General features: G+C 61.8%; 1 protein-coding gene across 1 annotated transcript; it reads right to left on the reverse strand.

Moving 5' to 3' along the window:
• Positions 1-6,254: 6,254 nt before the first annotated feature.
• Positions 6,255-7,312, reverse strand: GPER1 (G protein-coupled estrogen receptor 1). Its single transcript, XM_040989942.1, has one exon. The coding sequence runs from the start codon at positions 7,306-7,308 to the stop codon at positions 6,256-6,258; it is 1,053 nt and encodes a 350-aa protein (XP_040845876.1). The 5' UTR covers positions 7,309-7,312; the 3' UTR covers position 6,255.
• Between the last annotated feature and the right edge of the window lie 5,068 nt (positions 7,313-12,380).

Genomic DNA, 12,380 nt, shown 5'->3' on the forward strand with positions numbered 1-12,380 from the left:
GGCCCCAGGTTCATTGTTGATGGGTCGTGGCAGGCAGGACAGGTGCCATGTGAGAAATGGAGCCGGCTATCCAAAGGCAGAGTAAGCCTGGCAGAGCTACTCAGCCTCTTGCGGGGTGGAACTCAGCTGTGTCCCGCCACTGGCTCACTTGGGACCCACCCGCGACCCCTGGCCCTTAGCCTCAGGTGACCCACCCCCGTGGGGCTCTCAGCAGCCAGGCTTCCGGGCTTTTGTGCTCTGACTGGCTCCCCACCCACTGGACAATGGCAGTGACCAGGTCAGCTCTGGCTGCTGAGCAGACAGTGGGGCTGGGCGTGTGAGCTGTGACTGCCGTTGGACACACAGACATGCCTGCTGGCGTATTTGCACTGGGCTGCTAGGTCTAGCTCCTTGGGTGGGTGCCGTGCCTGTGTGGGCAGCACTGACGGGCTGGCTCCTTGGAGCGGGTGCCATGCCTCTGTGGACAGCTCTGACGGGGGGCAGATCTGACGGGCTGGCTCCTTGGAGCGGGTGCCCTCCATGCCTGTGTGGGCAGCTCTGATGGGCTGGGTGTGGACAGGCCTTGCCAGCACTCACCAGTCCAGGGCCTGTGATCCCCCACGGAGAGGCCTGTTCCTGGGCAGCTTGCTGCTTGGCTGTTGTTTGTGCTGAGCCAGGCAGGCTGGAACGTTTTGTGGAGAGAGGGCTGGAGTGAGGGGCTCAGCGTGCACCACCCTCCCAGCTCCCCCAGTGTCTGTTTTCTTGCTTTTCAAGGCCTCTGCTCCGTAACTGAGTTGTCCATTGGGCCATCCCCAATAGGGAACTTCCTTCCGTGGAAACTCCGGCAGCAGGAGAACTCGGGCCAGTTGCCATCCTGCAAAAGCCGGGCTGGCCCAAGGTCTAGGCTTGTTCGTCTTCTGGAAGGCTTATGGCTGCCAGGCAGCACGGACACCCCAGGGGACTCAGACCAGCTGACCCATCCACTACTGCCTGTGTGTTGTGGCGGGCTGACTGCCCTCAGCTGCCTAGCCGCCTTCAGGATGGTGTCCGGGTGGTGTGTGTGTGTATGGGAAATCCCTGCTCTGGGTGGCGCATGCTGGAGAATGGAGCCTCACCCAGTGCCCTCCTGCTCGCGGTGCTGGGTGGTACATGCTGGAGAATGGGAGCCTCACCCAGCGCCCTCCTGCTCGCGGTGGTGGGTGGTACATGCTGGAGAATGGGAGCCTCACCCAGTGCCCTCCTGACTGTGGTGGTGGGTGGTACATGCTGGAGAATGGGAGCCTCACTCAGTGCCCTCCTGCTCGCGGTGGTGGGTGGTACATGCTGGAGAATGGGAGCCTCACCCAGTGCCCTCCTGCTCGCGGTGGTGGGTGGTACATGCTGGAGAATGGGAGCGGAGCCTCCACCCAGTGCCCTCCTGCTCGCGGTGGTGGGTGGTACATGCTGGAGAATGGGAGCCTCACCCAGCGCCCTCCTTCACAGCTTGTTTGTGTCATGTGGATCAGTGCTTCTATGGGTTTTTCTGTTTGTTTGTTTGTTTGTTTTATTTTATTTTATTTGAAAACAGACACAGGGTTAGAGCAGACCACAGCCAGGAGTCCGAGAGTCCCCTGAGGTCTCCAGGGCACTGTGAGTGCCAGCCTGGGGTGGGGCTGGGCACAGAGTGGCTGAGCCTAACTGGCACCCATGGCCGCTGCACCTGTAGTGTGGCCTTGGGCAGTTGGTGTGGCATCTCTTGCTGTGTGTGGGTGATGTGCTGAGCATCCGGGTGTGAGGGCTTGCTGTGCTACTGCAGCTGCCCCCACAGGTCTGCTGGTGCTTTCTCATCATTCCGCCTTGGCACTCATACGTGTCCCATCACGGACCACCTGGTAGGTAGAGAGTCCTGCCCCTGACCACTCTGTTCTCAGTCAGCACTGTGGACATGGGGAGCTGCCCGCTGTGCTCCTGGACCCCACCTGGAGCCACATCCTGGCCCCAGGCCCTCATGGACCCCGCATCCTGGCCCCAGGCCCTCATGGACCCCATGTCCTGGCCCCCAGTCCTGCCCTCATGGACCCCACCTTGGGGCCACATCCTGGCCCCCAGCCCTGCCCTCATGGACCCGTGTCCTGGCCGCCAGCCCTGCCCTCATGCACCCCACCTCGGGGCCACATCCTGGCCCCCAGCCCTGCCCTCATGCACCCTACCCCGGGGCCATGTCCTGGCCCCCAGCCCTGCCCTCATGGACCCCACATCCTGGCCCCCAGTCCTGTCCTCATGGACCCCACGTCCTGGCCCCCAGCCCTGCCCTCATGGACCCCACATCCTGACCCTCAGTCCTGGCCCCCAGCCCTGCCCTCATGGACCCCACATCCTGACCCTCAGTCCTGGCCCCCAGCCCTGCCATCATGGACCCTATCTCACGGCTGTGTTGGCTTTGATGACAGGTCACTTCTCTCTCCCTGAACTTCGTGGCCCGTGCTTTGGCACGGACGCCTTGCTGTGTCCTGGCCTCGGCCCTGCTCTGGGTTTCTCAGATGCATGCTCCCAGTGAGGCCTGACACTCTTTGTGAGAGACATGGACCCTTCTTGGAGCCCAGGCACTGGGCTCGCCTCACAGGCCCTGGGTTCCTCGGATCCCACCTGGCTGCTCTCGTCTGGCCTGTTCTCCCTCATTCCCCCAGTTCCCTCTGCTTACTATTTTGCTGCTAGTTTTGATTAAATTATGTTTGTTTATATCTGTTTATTGTTGGAATGGACTCATGGATTCTTTAAATTTTTTTTTTTTCTATTTGCGAACCAGAGAGCAAGATCTTCCATCCTCTGGCTCGCTCCCCAAATGCCCGCAATGTCCAGGGTTGGCCAAAGCCATAAGCCCTGTCCTCCATCAGGGTCTCCGCCCCAGTCCTGTTCCCTCCAGGTGGGCACTCGAACCGGCACTGCAGCATGGACACACATATCCCAGGGAGCAGCCTGAACCCTGGCAGGGCACACACTGCACCGCTCCTTCCTCGGCTTCTCACAGTGTTGGCCTCCTGGCCGGAGTCCAGCCCGGTGTCCCTCACGCAACTGTGGTTCTGGCTTTCCTCATCGCCTGGCAGAGCCTCAGCTCTTGGCCCGGCTGGCCCCTCCTCGAGACGACCGTCGGGGCAGCCTGGGCACGGGGGCTGCAGCCACCTGAGCTTCATGTTTCATCCTGTTGATTCTAGGCTGCTGCACAGCAGACGGGGCCAGGGACTGTGCGGTGACACACATGTGTGTACTTAGCGTGTTCACAGTGCAGCATGCATGCACGCACACAACACATACACTTCACACATGCACAAATGCTTCAGCCATGCACGTGTCCATTCTGTGTTCCTTAAAAGTTGTGGTCTCAGCCAGTGCCTGCCATCACCTCCCGTGGGGCTCTGCCCTGTCCCCATGCTCACCGTGCACTGCAAGAGGCCAACTACACAGCAGGTTTGCTAGCCATTCCTGTCTTGCAAGCGGCTGAGGCTGGGTCTGTGGGGTGAGAGGAGCGTGTGCTCAGGGTGACAGGAGCCTGTGTGCTCAGGGTGACAGGAGCCTGTGTGCTCAGGGTGACAGGAGCGTGTGCTCTCACGGTGACAGGAGCCTGTGTGCTCACGGTGACAGGAGCGTGTGCTCACGGTGACAGGAGCGTGTGCTGACAGTGACAGGTGCCTGTGCTCACAGTGACAGGAGCATGTGCTCATGGTGACAGGAGCCTGTGCTCTCACAGTGACAGGAGCATGTGCTCATGGTGACAGGAGCGTGTGCAGTGTTCACACCAGGGTGATTGCACGTCCCTGGGGCTCACACAGCAGTGGTGTGCAGGAGAGCTTGGACTGCAGGAAGCAGCAGCTATTAAAATGCCTTGATTTTATCTAACAGTGTTCCTGCTACAAAGAATGAGATTAGCCCTGGCTCCCAGGCCGATGGCCTGAGGAGGGTGGATGCGTGTGGGCCTGCTGGGTGCTCCTCGGTGTGGCTTCCACACACGCGCTGTGGCCTCTCCATCCTGCCCACGCCCTTGACCCTGGTTGGTGTCTCTGCTGTCCCCAGGTCAGGATGGCGCACCGGTGGGCAATGGTGGGAGCTATGTCCCCTACCCTGCCCCCATTTGGCCTGAGCCTGGGCGCAGGGGCCAAGGAGGCAGGAGTGGTGCTTTCGACTTGGAGGGTGAGGCACTGACTCAGATCCTGTCCCACCACCTTGGAGGCCTGCACATGACAGGCCCCGAGAAGGAACCCAGGGGTCCCAGACAGATGTGGGGAGCTACTTGGAGAAGAGGTCCCTGTGCTGGGGCATGTTTTGGGGCTCTGGGTGGACACAGTCCAACCCCACATCTCCAGGGCAGAGCCATCTTGCCACAGACTCCACACACAGTATGCACTGGAAGGGGCAGGGTGGGGCCTGTGTGTGGGGTGGCCTGCAGGAGCTGGGTGTGGGGAGTGGGTGAGAAGGGGCAGGGCCTTGCGTGGGGTGGCCTGCAGGAGCTGGGTGTGGGGAGTGGGCGAGAAGGGGTGGGGCCTCTGCGTGGGGTGGCCTGCAGGAGCTGGGTGTGGGGAGTGGGCGAGAAGGGGCGGGGCCTATGCGTGGGGATGGCCTGCAGGAGCTGGGTGTGGGGAGTGGGCGAGAAGGGGCGGGGCCTCTGCGTGGGGTGGCCTGCAGGAGCTGGGTGTGGGGAGTGGGCGAGAAGGGGTGGGGCCTCTGCGTGGGGTGGCCTGCAGGAGCTGGGTGTGGGGAGTGGGTGAGAAGGGATGGGACCTGAGCGTGGGGACGGCCTGCAGGAGCTGGGTGTGGGGAGTGGGCGAGAAGGGGTGGGGCCTCTGCGTGGGGTGGCCTGCAGGAGCTGGGTGTGGGGAGTGGGTGAGAAGGGATGGGACCTGAGCGTGGGGACGGCCTGCAGGAGGCCAGGTGTGGGGACAACGATGACTTGAGGTACTATGGTGCCCACACAGAATGGGCCCAGACCCTCTTTCCGAGGAGCTCGCCCAGCAGTGACCATCGGTGGAGAACCTGCTGCTGGGGGAGGGCAGAGCATGTACCGGCCACAGGGCAGCATCGGCCTTGAGCCCCCGTCCCACCTGGTCTGTCTGTGGTCACTGCATGCTCCCTCACCAGATCCTTGCTCTGTAGACAGGCCGCCATTGCAGCAGAGGAAAGAGCGGAGAGACTGCGGTGTATGCCACCTCCCCACTTCCTGGAGCCCCGTCATTCCCTGGCAGCTGGGCAGGTGGTGGGAGCCCTGCAAGCGGCCTGGCTGCTGGAGCGGACAGGCGGGAAGAGGGGAGGTTGGACCTGCACGGACCTGTCTCAGGGCAAGGTGTGGGCCCTGAGCAGTCACCCTGCCTCCTGTGTGTCAGACCCCTCCCTGGCGGGGACACCGTGAGCATGGGTCGGTGCTTTCTCATGGAGGGGGCGGCACCTCTCGTCCGCCCCGCCCCGCGTGAGGAACTCCGGGAGTTTAGAAGTGTGAGCACAGGTTGTTTTGTTGCCAGGCAGCAGGCACGCGTGCTGAATACCTTTTGGTTAAGATTGATTTTATTCTATTGGAAAGGAAGCTTTATGAGAGCAGGAGAGACAGAGGGAAAGATCCTGCATCCGCTGGTTCACTCCCCAAGTGGACGCAACGGCCAGAGCCAGGAGCCAAGAGCCTCCCCAGGGTCTCCCACATGGGTACAGGGTCCCAAGGCTTTGGGCCGTCCTTGACTGCTTTCCCAGCCCACAGCAGGGAGCTGGATGGAAGGCAGGGCAGTAGGGATTAGAACTGGCACCCGTATGGGATCCCAGCGTGTGCAGGGTGAGGATTTACCTATTGAGTCACCGTTTCTGGCCAAATTATACAGGTTTTAATGAGACGCTCACATCCCACTGCTGCACGTGTGTGCAGTTGTGACGGCCCCCACTCAGGCGGCCCAGCAGTCGCCTGCTGGCTGCCATAAACAGGCTCTGGAGTGGGCGCCTGGTGCATGCCTAACGGAGGGCTTTCCTGGCAGCTGCGAGGTGCCAGCCGAGTGCCCCGGGCACAGCTCACAGACGTGGGGTCATCGCAGGTGGGCGTTTTGCCTGCTGCTCCACAGTGCCCACCTTGTGTTGCTTCACAGCTCGGCTGGGACGCCCGCTGTGCTCCTGCCGGTCCACAGCTGCCTCTGCCTTCCGCCTTCCGCCCCTGCAGAGGAACCCACTGACCCCTTGTCGCCAGCCTTGTGTCCTGAAGGGAGGATGGTCCCTGGGCTGTGGGGCCTGGGGGGCTGCCGCTCGCCATCCCCCGGGGCCCCGGGCAAGGCCTCACACGGCGCTGCTGAACCGCACTTCTGACTGCTCGGTGCTGTCCGGCACGATGGCCTTGAGTGCCACATGGCAGAAGCGGTTTAGGGCTGGCAGGTTGGTCTTCTGCTCCACATACAGCCTGAGCTTGTCCCTGAAGGTCTCCCCAAGAAAGCTGTAGATGAGGGGGTTCAGGCAGCTGTTGGAGAAGGCTGCGAGGTTGACGATGTGGCCGGTGAGGGGATAGGCGTGGCGGAAGGACTGCGTGCAGGGCGCAGCCCCGGGCGGCGGCCGCTGCAGCAGCTGCACGCTGATGAAAATGTTCTCGGGCAGCCAGCAGAGGAAGAAGACCAGCACCACGGCGAAGATCATGCGAAGGGCCTTGTGCCTGCGAGGGCGCAGGCCGTGGTGCCGCTGGGCCCGGACCAGCGCCCGCACGACGAGGGAGTAGCACAGCCCGATGATGGCGAAGGGGACCACGAAGCCCAGGGTGACCTCGAGCCACTGCACCTCCCTGACGTCCGCGAAGCAGAGGCAGGCCTCGCCCGTGCGCCGCAGCTGCACGGCCGTGAAGGGCACCAGGGTGGCCGAGACCGCGGCCATCCAGATGAGGCCGCAGCTCAGCCGGGCGTGCTGCTTGGTGCGGAGCAGGCCGGCGCGCATGGCCTTGGCCAGCGCGATGTAGCGGTCGAAGCTCATCCAGGTGAGGAAGAAGACGCTGCTGTACATGTTGACCTGCAGGAACAGCGCCATGAAGGTGCACAGCGCCGCGAAGTCGTAGTAACGCTCGTGCAGGTTGAAGACCTCGATGAGCGAGTCGGCCACCAGGATGAGGTCGGCGGCCGCCAGGTTGATGAAGTACAGGTCGGGGATGGTCATCCTGTCGCGGAAGCTGAGGTTCACCACCAGGATCAGGATGTTGCCCACGAAGCCGATGGGGAAGAGGAAGATGGTATACAGGCACGAGAGGAAGAGGCCCAGGACGTACTGCTGCTCAGCCAGCTCGCCCGTGTGGTTCCCCAGGGCCGTGCCGCCGAGCTCCGGGGAGCTGGCGTTGGAGGCCGCGGGCTGCATGCTGCGCAGGCGTCCACAGCGCCACACTGTGAGTGTTCAGTCCAGGCCCACAGGGCCACGGAGGGCTCCCCCATGCAGGGCATCCACCTTCAGGAGGGCCAGGTGCTCAGTCTGCCGTAAGCCGGGCATGTCTCCGTGAGTACACAGGGGTCACCCCGTGTGCCGTCGGTCACATCGAGCCCGGCTGGGCCTGTTCGGAGCTGCAGCTGGGACAGCCTCCCCGGCTTGGGCACCTGTGAGCAGCCAAGGGGAGAGGCAGTTTGCAATGGGAAGGGGCAAGCGAGTGCTCCCATTGGCTGGGTCACTGTCCACTGCCTTCACAGCCTGAGATGGGAACTGGGGCTCAGTCCAGGCCCTGAGTCGGGGCCCGCTGAGCCAGCTCCTGCCCCAGGAAAGTGTGGCCCACCAGGTTTGTGTGGGATGGCGATGGGGTGGGGGTGGGGACTGAGTATGTGCTTATCTCTCTGCTGAAGTGGGGCAAAGAGCAGGAAACATGTATTGTCCCCAGCTGGGTTGGAGCCTGAGAGCAAGTCGGCCTCACTCAGTCCGTCACAGGCTCAGAGAGCACTCCGGGATGTGGGCTCGCGGCTTAGGAGAGGAGCGCGCCGGCCAGGGGCGGGTGCCGCGCGGGGGCCTCCTCTTAGTCGTTTGGTGAAGGCGTTTGGCATTTTGCTGGCACCAGTGCTGTGCTGGGGTGCCCGAAGTGAAGAGTGAGAAAGGGTAAGGGCTGAAGTGGACCCGGCCTGCTGTGCTGCGTGCGGTCACAGCCAGCCTGCTGTGCTGCGTGCGGTAGAGCCCGGGCCCTGTCACTCGCCTGCTCACTTCGCAATGCTCCTCCAAGGTCTTGGACACAGCCAGGGTGCTTGGCCGGGGGTGGGGGCCAGGGGTGCCCTCCAGTCCTGTGCGGGCACTGAGCAGGGGGAATGTGCCAAATGTGGACCCCCACGTGGAAGCAGACAACCTGCTCCATCACTGGGATCTGAGACCTCGGGGAGGCTGGCCTATTCCTGAACCGGAGGGGCCGGGAGAGGACCCGCCCTGTCCCGTGGCAGTGGTAGCTCGCAGGGCCCTGCACCCTGCGTCCCAGGCCAGAGCAGGGCTTCCGGGCGACCAGGCTCCTCTGTGGGACAGGCTGTCAGGAGCAGCCGCTGTGACGCTGGCGGCCTCTGGACTTCATTTTAGAAACTGCACCAGCTCCTGGCTTCGCTGTTTAAATGTGGGAACTCTGGGACATGTCAGACTTGGTTTAGAGACAGCTGAAAAGCAAGCAGACCCTCAGCCCTTGCGCCTTCTCTTGCTTAAGTTTGTGGGATAAATAGGGTGGGGGCACAAGGTCATTACTGACTCCTCATGTCCCTGGGGTCTCTGCTCACCACTTGATACTGTTCCCAAGGCGGCTGGGTGGGAGTTGGGACAGTGCCCGGGGTCCTGCGGCTCACGGCCATTGCCAGGGCGGCCTGGGTGGGAGTGGGGACAGCGCCCGGGGTCCTGCGGCTCACGGCCATTGCCAAGGCGGCCTGGGTGGGAGTGGGGGACAGCGCCCGGGGTCCTGCGGCTCACGGCCATTACCAAGGCGGCTGGATGGGAGTTAGGACAGTGCCTGAGGGCCTGTGGCTCACAGCCCTATTTGTCCTGTTTGAACCAAGGCTGGAGGAGTGTCAGTCCCCCACCTGTCTGGGCTGCAGTGGATACTCAGGTGCCAGGTCCCAGGACAGTGGGCGAGCTCATGGAGGGCGCACCAGCCCCATCCAGGGGCTTCCTCCCCCAGGGTGCCCTGATGCTGCACACCCCTGTCCTGCCATCCCCCTGACAGGCCCCCCGCCTTGGTGAGACCCCAGCATGGGGACTGGGCTTACCTGGGCGTCACTGGCGTTCCCTGGCTTCTGGGTAGATTCTAGGTGTCATGTCCAGACCCGGGACTTGGTCCTGCCACACTGGAGTCGTGTGTGTGAGTGTGTGTGTGTGTGTGTGTGTGTGTGTGTGTGTGTGTGTGTGTGTGTGTGATGTGGTCCCTTGCGTGGGGTCTGGGAGGCTCCAGGAGGAGGAGGGCGAGCCTGCTGCTCCCCACCAGCTCCCAGCGCCTGCCCTGCGCGTCTGGGCGCCTGCCCTGGGTGTGGGCTGGCTTTAGAAGCCTCCCAGCCCCCTGCCGAGCAGCTCACCAGGGACGCCTCCTTTCTGGGCTTTAACCATTTTTTTGCCGGCTCTTTGTGCCTGTGGCTGCGAGCTGGGTCCAGGGGGGAGGCTTAGGGCATCTCCAGCCCCGACTTTTTCTCTGCTCACTGCTGCAGTTCTTGCCCAAGTTGGCACAGGATGGGTGTCGTTTCTGTGGGACATGGTGACCCAGCAGTGCCACACAGAGCCTTCTGGTGAGAAGTTAGGAATCAGGGTAATGGTTCTGCATGGCCCTTCCCTGGGCCGGGAGTGCCTGGCCTCCTCCCAGGGCCCATCAGCTCGTGGCTTGCATTTTACCCCCAGCCCCCAGCACTCTGCCCAGGTCTCAGAGGACCACAGCGCCCTGCGTGCCCAGCTCCAGCGCGTGGAGCTGTGCTGTGGCGCCTGCTCCACCCCCGCTGTTCTCCCCACCCCCGCTGATTCCTCGCCCCACGTCCCACGTCCCAGCCCCCGCGTCACCCTCGCGGGATGCTGGCTGGGCAGGCTGTGGAGAATCATGGTCTGAAAGCCTGCTGTGGTGCAGACGAGGCGGGAGGAATGAGTTTCTCCTGGACAGAGATGGAGATCTTCCGTCTGCAGCTCACCGCCCAGAAGCCCGCAGCAGCTCTGGCTGGAGCGGGGAGCTCGCTCCAGAGAGCCAGGCACGAGCTGGTGCCTGAGCGCAGGTGCCCCAGTGTGGTCCGATGCCCATCCCCGTTGCTAGACTCTGTCCAGCTCCAAAGTCGGGATGATTTCCACCTTAAAATGCCCCAGACGGCATTTTGAAGAAATGAGTCATAAGAAAAATACAACTTCCTCTTGAATTAAATAAATAAAATAAAATTTCAAGCCTTGAAATAGCCAAGGCATGACATGTAAAAATAGCCAGTCCCTGCTGTCGCCAGCCCGTGCCTCATGGCCTCCTGTGCCCTCCCGGGCTCCCCATGGGCTCCCCGGTGCTCCCCAGCCATGCCATGCTGCTGGACAATGCTGGGGACGTGCTGGCCCTGGTGGCGCGCACAGAAGCGAGCCTTACCTCCCCGTGTGGGACTGAAGTTCGTGGTGACACCAGGGCCCTGGCCACACGCGAGCAGGGGACAGCGGGGACCCGCCAGAGCTGCCAGGATCAATATAGACACTTTGGTTCCATGAGGGACATTCTGTGGCATCAGGAGCTCTCAGAGCCACGGGACTGGGTGGCGGGGGCCTGGGGCTCTGTCGCAGCCCTATCCCCAGTGGTCCCGGAGCTGTGTTCCTTGGAACCCTCCCCACCCCGACAGGCGGTTCTCTTTTGTCTCTCTGCCGGAGGGCTTCTGTCCTTGCTGCCACTCTCAGACACAGCTGGCCTGCTGTGGGCTCCCTGCAGGCTGCGGGCACGACCAGCATGGGGCCCGGGAGCAGCGCCCACCCCCCTCTACAGGGCCTCATTCCCTACCACTGACTTCAGTTAGAATAGAGCCCATTTCATTTCCCGCAGAAGTTACTTGTTTGGAAAGCAGAGAGAAGAGATGTAGCAACAGGTAGGGCACTTGCCCACACCTCTCGGGAGCTGGAGCAGGGCAAGCGGGACAGAGCTGGGGCTGCGTCCAGGGCCCCTGTGCCGGGGCAGGCTCAGTCCAGGGCCCCTGTGCCGGGGCAGGCTCAGTCCAGGGCCCCTGTGCCGGGGCAGGCTCCGTCCAGGGCCCCTGTGCCGGGGCAGGCTCCGTCCAGGGCCCCTGTGCCGGGGCAGGCTCAGTCCAGGGCCCCACGCCGGGGCAGGCTCCATCCAGGGCCCCCGTGCCGGGGGCAGGCTTCGTCCAGGTCCCCTGTACCGGGGTCAAGGGCCCAGCGCTGGAGCCACCACTGCTGCCCAGGGTGCGTGACACCAGGAAGCTGGGCGTCAGGTGCCCAGCCCCATGGCTGTTTAGGTAGGACACATTTGGGGCTCTTTTAAAAGCTTTTGGATAAAGAAAATATCCTATTACCAAATTAAAACAAAAATTTTTTTTGAGAATCGCCATTTTATTTTTTGTGATTGGGCTTGTTGCTTTTTTTCCCCCCTCCATTTTTTATTTTAGTTATTTATTTTTTAAATAATCTTAATTTATTAGGGTACAAAGGGTCAAGGGCTACAGGGTGAAAGTCGGTAATATCATTGTTTCCACACTAATATAATCATTTTTCCCTGTATCTGGGGTTAGGGGAGTAACAAAGGGAAAAGCCCCACCCAGCCTCCCACCCATCCCCGATCCCCAACATGAGGCGCTCTCCAAGGGTCCTGCTCAAACAGTTTTGATAGTTCATCAGTTCTGGATTGCTGCCAATCTCACCGTCCCAACCGCAATGAAACCTATTCAGAGTCCACCAGCTGACAGTCTCTTGATGGTTGGGGTTCCAAGATCAGCAGTTCAGTTGGAAAGATAACCAAAGAAACTTCATCTGAGGTGATCCCAGATCTGATGGGCTTGTTGCTTTTAAAAGATTTATTTATATTTATTTGAAAGATTTGCTGAGACAGAAACAGAAAGAGAACTGCTCTGTCTTTTGGTTCACTCCCTTAATGGCCACAGTGGCCGGGCCTGGGCCACACTGACTGTGGGAGCCAAGAACTTCTGGGTCTCCCACGCTGGTGCAGCGTCCCAAGGCTTTCCCAGGGCACAAGCAGGGAGCTGGGTGGAAAGCAGGGCTGCCGGGATTAGAACCAGCACCCACAGGGGATCCCAGCATGTGCAAGGCAAGGACCTTAGCCACTAGGCCACTGTGCCGGGTCCTGTCCGGGACTTTTAATCTGCCCATGTGGGCCTGAGACAGGCGGCTGGGGCTGCAGCCATTGTAACATTGTTACAGGGAGCCTGAGACGGGCATACCTGCCTGAAGGAGTGCCATGAGGAAACTACGCCCTAGTCACAGGCGTGCAGTGGTGAGGAGGGCTGACAGCACAG

Source organism: Ochotona curzoniae, unplaced genomic scaffold, assembly GCF_017591425.1.
Source record: "Ochotona curzoniae isolate NIBS_2020 unplaced genomic scaffold, NIBS_Ocur_1.0 contig_54, whole genome shotgun sequence".
Classification (NCBI taxonomy): Eukaryota; Metazoa; Chordata; class Mammalia; order Lagomorpha; family Ochotonidae; genus Ochotona; species Ochotona curzoniae.